Raw genomic sequence first — 9,205 nt, 5'->3', positions numbered from 1 at the left:
AGCGGTACATGTTAAAAATCAATGAAGAACTCTACAGGATACACTGTGAAAATATTGTGTCTCTTAGAGTTAATTTAGACTACGGTTCACGTTTTATTTGGAAACAAGAGCAGCAGAATAACTATGAAGTAACAGAACGTTATGAATATTCAGTTAATTTTACTTCTACAATATACAATTTTATATATAGCATGGAGAATAGGCTGTTTCTTTGAGGCCAGAGTCCAACCAGTTATAGTCTGAATTTCTGCAAATTATCCTCCAACTATGACAAGCCACAGACATAGTCACAGATGGTTAAAAATGGGGTTGAAGCTCTCAGCACTACAATCCTAACATATGCAAAAAACCAAAGCTCTAGCTGTAATAATACAAGTCTTTGTAGCTTTTATTCATGCAAACTTGTATTTTCCCAAAGCAAGCCAAGAACTAGGATATTGTAATACAACTAAGATTTCTTTAATTGCCAGTAAAATATTTAAAAATTAATATTACTTGCAAATTTTACTTTTCAGAAGTTAGATTGAGGTTTAAACACAGAGAGCATTGTACCAAGAACAACAGCAGGGGACCTCTTCTGCAGATTAATTACTTAAGACAAAACGTTCCCCTTGAACACTCCTGCACTGCAGATCTTTTGTCCAGAGTGTCACTACTGCATATTTTGTATTCATTCCAGGCTTGGAGCTCCCATCAACATTAAAGAATTTTATATGCAAATTGATTACTTTTAGAAGCTCTAGAGCATTCCTGGAGTAATATTACATTTTTTAAAAAATTAACTAAATTCTCAAGAGCTGCATATTGTTCCTCCTCCTCCCCATAAGAAAGTTAGAAATGGAAACTCAGGTGTAACCTCGGGTTCACCTTCCTCAAAAGTTCTTGCCAGAGTGAGGAGATGAACCTCAATGAGTTATTTGTCTGATCCAGCACCGCCGCTGCTTTGTGCGTAAAACCAGACATGGTAATACTGAACCTGACACATCTTTTTGTGTATTTTATATACATCTATGGAAACTAATGTTTGCCTGTGGCCATCTAGAGGTAAAACTGGCTTAAAAACCCCAGACTGTACAGTAAGGCTCTGGAATAAAGTTTTATACAAAGGCTTTCATTTTTTTTTTTTTTTAAGAGGATAAAAACCCACATACTCTTACCCAATTTAGGCTTTCTAAGGAAGTTGAATGTGTAACAGCTTTTTAAGCCTCTAAGTTAAAGTCTCATTCTAGCTCTCATTAGTCCCACTGAACAGTCCCACATGTCCCTATATATATAAAATTCTGAAGCAGTGAGGCAATCAGTTCAAATCTGCCAGAGGTGGGCACAGAACCAAGGTGTTATCTCACACTGACATGTATTAATTCTAGGCAGGTATATGAGCTGAGCTCTCCCACTGAAAGATTTGCATACCAGAACACCCATCAGTTTTCTTATTGCTAGGCAAGGGCTTGACCAAACAGTATTCCTGTAAAGGATTCGTCCTCACATACAGCTATTGATAGTGTAAATATTTAGTTAAGACACTATCATTTTCCATGGGGCCTGTTTATTAGCGTTTTCAGATGTACTATGGTGTGTTTTCTTCTCATTAAAAAGAGTTCACATGAAGTGCTCGTCCCTGTAAATTGAAAACATTCAGGTTCAAAAGAACTAAGTTTCCTCATGGGCAAATTTCAATGTGAAACTACAGATGATCTTTGGCATGAATGGGTTTGTGGACATTCCCGTGGGTTTGCAATATGTTTGCAACAGTAACCCTAAAGGAAAACACCATTTGACTGAGCCCTTCTGAGCTTTCCTGAAATCTGAAAGAAAATATCAGACCCTGATTATTTTTTTAAAACAGAAGGATCCAATTTTCTTGTAGTTTTGATTAAATGTATGAATAAATGACTGCAGGTCTGCAAATACCAGTTAAATCTGCAAGGTTGATTCTGCATGAATCGACCATCCAAGCTGAAACCATTATATTCTTGTATTTGTATTATATGCAAATCTATTGATATTGAAGTCATATATTGGTGTTTGAGGCAAATTTGATGAAAAAAAAACATTTCAGAAGCCTGTAACTTAAACAGTAGGAACCAAAGAGAGCAATTTCACCTGCAGCACCACCAAATTCACAGTCATCTGTTAAACACTGTTAAGTTAGCAGTATGTCCCTTTGGACTTTCCTAACCCCTCCTTTTGCACTGTTTCCACAACACAACGTGCCTTGCTTCTTTGCAGTGAATCTATGCAATTGCCTCAGCTGGGGAAGAAAATGCAGCTCTGATCTGAATAGGAAGATTTTATGACCCATATTTATGTTTGCGTGTCTAATGTACATGTGTATATAGCATGCTATATACGATGTATCACCATAACACTCAACAGTGTTAATAAAGCCCCCCTGTATCTTCTGGCAGGTCTATGTTTCAGTACCATTGCAGTATGCCAGCCAGGTTTTACATGTACAGTTCAGTCTGGATTTCGCTGTGAAGCAGACTGCTGAATCCATCCAGAAGGAGTGGCAGTTGGCGTCCAAGAAGCTCTAGGGGTGGTTGGATTTCTTTCTTACAAGAAACATTGTTCAGAAAATTTTAGACCATAATGGGGAAAACTATACTTAGGATATCAGAATGTACAGCTGCGAGAAGGGAATTTAGTGGCGGGAAGGGAAGATTATTAAGTTTGCCTATACTTCCCAGCAATGAGTGAAAAATTAGATTTGATGTGGGCTGAAAATGCAGGGAGAGAAAGAGGGCGAAAGAAGAAAAAGCATATAGAGTTTCACAGAATCACATAATGGTAAGGGTTGGAAGGGACCTCTGGAGATCATCTAGTCCAACGCCCCTGGTAAAGCAGGTTCACCTAAATTAGGCTGCACAGGAATGTCCAGGCAGGTTTTGAATCTCTCCAGAGAAGGAGACTCCATTGGGCAACCTCTCCGGGCAGCCTGTTCCAGTGCTCCGTCACCCTCAAAGAAGTTTCTTCTCATATTCAGATGGAACTTCCTGCATTCCACTTTATGTCCCTTCTCCTGTCATTGGGCACCACTGAAAAAGTCTGGCCCCATCCTCTGACACCCACCCTTTAGATATTTATAAGCATTGATAAGATTCCTTCTCAGTCTTCTCTTCTCCAAGTTCTCCAGGTGTCTCAGCCTTTCTTCATAAGAGAGATGTTCCAGTATCCTAATCATCATCGTAGCCCTCCTCTGGACTCTCTCTATATAACAATTGTTGCTTTAAAAATACCAGAATACTTGACCTCTGTTGCAGCCAGATAACTTCCACTGACTTCAGTGGAGTCATCCAAGATTTGCACTGATACGACTGAGATAGGCACCTGACCTTCTAGATGGCAGGCCAATACATATACATAGATGTACTTTAAAGTTACAGTTACATTAAAATAAAGCTCCCTTTGGGATCATAAACTTTTACAGCTTTTCTTTACCTTGGGAGAACAGGCACGGAAGAGAGGGAGAGAAAGCAAGAGATGGGGGCTTCAAGTTCTTGCATTGTTGTCATAGAAGCTACTTGTAATATAGACCAGTTCTTTATGCATCAGGGGATACTAAAAGTCAACACAAGTGTTTAGTTTTGGCCATAAAGAATCTACAAAGATAGAGGAAGATCAGGATGGCAGCTAAACTTTCAACTATTTACAAAATAAAATCACAAACTGGCATTTCAGCTTTAACAGGAATGACACATTTATTGCTTTCTCTGTAGCAGTGAGACCACTATTTATTGTCTCTTAAGGACTATGTGGCAGGTTAACAATGCCTTCAGTTTTACACTAGCAAAAAAAGAAAGCAGCTCACTAATGAACTGGTCTGCCCAGCTTGTTTAGGGATATAATGATTTCTTAGTGGTAGAGTACTCTGTGAATAAGTATCTCCAGCTAGCTTGGTATATTAGTATTTGTACTTTTCCTGAGATTCTTTTTCTAAGGCTGGGGGCAATAGAGACAGGATTAAAATTGCTTTAAAGCTAAAGCTAGCTAACCAATTCTTACTTCATTATATTGGTCTAAAATTCTCCCCACTCAGAAGAGATGCCATGTTTACAATACTGATCCAAAGAACAGAAGAGGTATCGGGGTATTCACAAACGCCGTATTACAGCTTCCCTGTGTTATTGCTGGTACTGAAGCTGTGTTTTGCAGTCCCACACCTACCTTGCAGATGATTTGTCTGAGACTGCAGATGGGGCTTCCTTTTGGAGGTGCATTTCTCTTTGCTGCTGTTCCTGTTCTCTGCTGGTTTGGTCTGAGAAGGGTCATCATTTGTAGTCAGATATTTGAGAAGTTCAGAGCAGGGACGTCTTTGAGGCTTTTGCTGTTGACAAATGCTCTTCGCTTTATTGCTCCATGAATTCTCAGTCTTAAAAACAGGGCATAATAAAATAAAATAAAGCTAAAATTAGTGAGCTGAACCTTATCAGAATGGATATAGGTTTTCTGAAGAGATGAGATTTTCAATGAAGTGTTCAGTCTAAGTGTACTAGATCTATGAGCTGTGAATAATTGTTTGCAGAACAAGGCAAGAAAATTATGTTTAAAATTCCTAAATGACATTTATGCAGCTTTTTATTTCATTTCTCCTACATTTCAATGTTCCTACTCAGCAACATGTAACTAACAAGACCCTACAGCACCTTTACTGTGCACAAAATATAAGCTGGTTTAAACCTTAATTTGTTGCTGATTGCTTGAGCCCAGCATTCACAACTCTCTTAAGTACCCCTAAACGCTCCGTTTTCAGTTACAGTGACTGGCAAGGCAAACATTGTTTAATATTGCCTGCTAACACAATTATGTCAGAGCCCCTATTCTGTCCAATTAATGGCTAATATACATCTTCTGCCAAGAATCCAGTGTCATTTTTTTACATCACACAGCTGGTAGAATGACAGCCCCTCATCCTGGAGTCACACATAAAAAACACCAGCCCACTAACAAATTTTATCATACCCTCTACTACTCCGTATCAATAAAGCAGGCAACAGATGATGGGACTACAACCAAACTCCATCAAGAAAAAAAGCATAAACTAAATATTTAGAACATAAAGAAGCTAAAGTGATTTTCTGAAACCTAGTCTATAATCTGTTCACGTTTTTTTAAAAGAAGTTGCCAGATTAATACAAAACATATACATTTACCGGTTGCTGAAAGCATAAAAGACTTTGTTTCTTTTTATTTCTTTTCTTTTTCTTTTTTCCCTATTACAAAGATTAAGATTGTACCTTAACAACCACAGGGCTTGTTCTGATCCTGTGATTAGAGTTTGCATGGTTTTGTGTGCTGAGACCACTGCATTCATTGTAATTTAGCTGAGTGTTGGCTGGAGCCAGCAAGAGCTTCTTAAGCTACAAACACATCAGGGAAAGGGAGGTGGAAGGAAAAGAGTAAAGTTACGCATCTTTATGGATTAAAATTACTTATCTACATTTTTTGCATAGTTACGTAAAATTAGCTATATCAATTTCAGCAAGCAAAGTACAATAAAACAGAAAGAAGGGTTCGATATTCCCTAGAGCAAACAGATTTCATTTTCCTCTGGCTTGGCAGCATATTTCTGCCCCTTTTACAGCAGTATTCTATGGGGCAAGCAGAAATGACAGGGGTCTTGGATTTCTCAATCCATGGCAAAATAAAATTCTTGGCAATCTGTTTGACAGAAGAGGTCTCTCATCTAAAGAGAGATGTTAACGTTAACAGACTAATGGATACAGCGTCACGATGCCGGTACCTGGCTCTGCTTCTGCAGTAGCCAGTGATAAGGGGCTTTCAACAGAAACAGAATCACATCTCAAACTGGTTTTACTGAGAAAAATGCATATAAGGTTTCACCCACATCCTCACCCAAGGTTCAGTTTTGCTCTCATTAGCATTCAGCTAGTGCTTACTGGTCAAATCAATGTTAAAGGCACAAAATTAGCTGCACATCCCGCCAGACTCAATTGGTCTTTCTCTACATATCACCAAAAGCGACATCTAAACATACATCCAAAAAGAGCCCCAAGAAATGAAATATGAATTAAAAAAACATTACCCTGACTTATCTGAACAGAATCATAAGCAAAAGCGTCAGCCATTAGCTCAAGAATCTCAAAACCAATTCAACACAATTTTTAACAGACTGCCTTATCAGTCATCCTGTGGTATTTTATGGTAGTTTTCCCCCCACTTAATTTTCAGTTCTTTACTTGATTTTTCTTTCCAGTCTAAATGAAAAGTCCAGACCTTACTGTGACTACATCATACCCATGCAGCGGGTAGCCAGAGGCACATCCAATTCCTGTTAAACAGTAGGAAGGGTTCTTACTAGAGACGGCTCTTCTGCCTCCTGAGTTGGAGGGGTGCCGTCGGGCATTGGGGAAGGGCTAGTGGCATTTTCGTTGGTCACATCTCCATCTGTCAGTGCATCAAATGAAGGCAATCCATCCTCATCCACAGGGATGCTGTCCAGTGTTTCAGTGAGAACGGCTAGCAAGTTTGCCTCGCTCTCTTCATCTATCTTCTGTGAGAGAGGACAAAACAAAAAGTGGAACCAGGTGAGAAAAGGAACAAAATTATGCCTCTCAAAACACAGTTAAACCAGCCCTTGAAACAGTAACCTACAACAATGTCTTGGAATACATAAATAAGCGCAATAAAATTATCCATCTCTGTGTTCAAGAGAAATCTCTTTGTACTCACACTGTACTGCTCTAGTTTACTTTTCTTCCACATTTTTTTTTTCTCTTTTATCCAGTGTAACAACAAGTAATTACCCAGGGATTCTATTACAGGATGTGCCTAAGCTGCTGACACCTAATGATGGTGTCAGACCAAGCTGTCTCTTTCTTTCTCTTTCCAACACTGAACGCCAGCTAATTGACCTGACAAAATTACAAGAATCCAACAACAAGACAGCTAATCAGAAGACCAAAATGAATCACCAATAAAATTTAGAAAACCTTGTTCACATACGTGGTCTGGTGTAAGAGAGAAAGGGTTTCCCTTCCATACTTCTGGAAATCCTTACTCCAAAACCAAGCAAAAGCCTTCTCATTCCTGAGCATTTTGGCATAAGATCAGCCATCAGGACTCGTATTGTAGAAGGGAGGCTCTCCGGGTTTCTTTTAAAGAAACGTATTAGGCAGGTTGCCTTTGAAGTTGTCCTTTCGAGTTATGTTGAGTGCTCAATGCGACAATTGTAGGCATTTATCTAACTGAGACTGCAATTATAAAAAGCAGATTAATTCCTAATCAGACGTGGCTGTAATGTTAATTCATATTAGATATCTTATTTCAGCAACAAGACTTCTTTTTGTCAAATTGAGTAAATTTAAATGACTTCCAATTTTTTAATGAAATATAGTCCCTACTGTTTATTAAGGTACAGATTTTTTGAGTACTGAAAGTTCTGAGGAATAGAATTGTGTAAAAATTATTATATTTATTTCTCAGAAAGATTGGAAGTTGATCTTGGCAGATCAATTATCTAGGATTCCTAGGCTGATCCTAGTGCTATTAAAGTAAATGAAAAGCCTTTCACTGATTCTAGGGATATCAAATTTGGAATTTTTCCAGCAGACTCAGAGTGGCTCATGACGCTCCAGGTTCACAGTATGAAGACATCTCAGCTAAATTCATATCTCACAGTTGAAAAGTGAACTAGTAAGAAATATACCAGTAAGTCAAACAAACAAACACAAAAAAAGTCAACAACGAAACATTGCCAGTTACACCTCAGAAAAAAAAATAAACCAAGTGAATCTGGGTATCCTGTTAGCTTGACTTTTTTCAGTAATACTTTAATCTACCAGGCTCAGACCAGAGGTGCTCATAAACCACATACATAATTGCTCCTAGCAGGCTTCTGGCAAATCACACCTCATGGCTTCTTACAGAAAACTCTGTCTTTGAGCTAGAAAGCTACAGAGCGCCAACTGTGATGGTGTTTACAGCATCATCCACAAGAAACAAATAAACATTCAGGCAAAGCTAATGCCAAAGGAGAAGCATGAGTCTTAAGTTACAGTATCTGGTGATTTCCACCATACCAAGCAGACACAGCATGCAGAGGATGGAAATTGCAAAGGGGAGCCACCTTGTGAATAAACTCCAAATCCAGCTTTTCGCAGCCACTTTTTAAGACGAAAAGAGGACAATTACAGTGTCACTTCTAGAAAAGTAAGAAAAGGCCTTATTGGACAAAATTGTACTTTGCAACGTAAAAAAAGTGCTGACTTCTTATTCCCAATGGTATTTCAAGCCACTCACAGGTGGTGGGATGAACGGCAGTGAGAGCTGGCCCTCAGTCCCAGGGTGCCCGTGAGAGGGTCTGGCTGCCTGATCCAGCACCAAGGACTTCTCCAGCAAATCTAGCTGCTGGAATGCATCACTGGCCTTGCAGCTTAAAAAGCAGACAACAAAGCTGGAAATGTTACTATTTCTAATGGGGAATGCCTTCTTTAATAATAGCATGCCAAAAGATACCCTGATATTTGCTGTTAGCTGCTCAGCTCTCGTGCTTTAAACAGATATTCAAGTGCGCTGACGTTCAAGAACAGAAAGTTGAGTGGACACCGGTCCTCATCACAGCAATTTCAATTAGTTTTGTACAAGTTTCAACATTCAAACACCACAGAGAAAGCAAAGGATGTGACAAAGAGGACTCTGTTAAACAATTAATGTCACTTTCCATTATTGCTTCAGTCCCAATTTACAGAGCAAATAAATCAAAGTCACCACAGATGAAGCACTCGAGCTGGCTTACACATGTCTATTCACAAACGACATGGCAGCAGGAACACATTAGTCAAGAAAATGACATTGCTAGATAACCTTTTAAAGGTTTAACTATGCACTTGCTCCTAATTGTCCTAAATTACTGTTTATAAAGAAACACAATTATCAGATACAGCAGAAACGGTGCTGAGAGAAGATGCAGAGGGAGAGATGGTTGGGTACGTCAATGTCTGAGCAATAATCACTGAAGCAGCAGCTTTCTGCTTTGCTATTGCAAGCTGAGTCTTGGTGTTGACAGCACTGGGGAGAAGCAGCGCCATGGCCAAATGCAGGCTCTTTCACAGTTTCAGTACTGTCACCACAGAAGTTGGTATTTCAGACAGGCATCCAACCTGTGCATCACACAGGCTTTGTGAATCTGGAGGAGCTGAGCTCCTTTGATCTCTGCCGAGGTCAGATGATGTGCTGTGTGCTC

At 39.2% G+C, this 9,205-nt stretch overlaps 1 protein-coding gene across 1 annotated transcript in view; it reads right to left on the bottom strand.

Annotated features, from left to right (window-relative positions):
• The window catches only part of PPARGC1A (peroxisome proliferator-activated receptor gamma, coactivator 1 alpha), a gene marked incomplete at its 5' end in the record, with an annotated part of 59,645 nt that overhangs the window by 23,065 nt on the left and 27,375 nt on the right, over nt 1-9,205 (bottom strand). The window contains 3 exons of the mRNA XM_010132384.1: nt 4,168-4,372; nt 5,238-5,360; nt 6,320-6,514. Of these exons, the coding sequence (XP_010130686.1) occupies nt 4,168-4,372; nt 5,238-5,360; nt 6,320-6,514 (523 nt within the window). The remainder of the gene's footprint in view (nt 1-4,167; nt 4,373-5,237; nt 5,361-6,319; nt 6,515-9,205) is intronic.

This window comes from Buceros rhinoceros, unplaced genomic scaffold, assembly GCF_000710305.1.
Source record: "Buceros rhinoceros silvestris isolate BGI_N320 unplaced genomic scaffold, ASM71030v1 scaffold8513, whole genome shotgun sequence".
NCBI classification, from domain to species: Eukaryota; Metazoa; Chordata; class Aves; order Bucerotiformes; family Bucerotidae; genus Buceros; species Buceros rhinoceros.
This window is presented reverse-complemented; position numbering and strand designations above follow the sequence as displayed.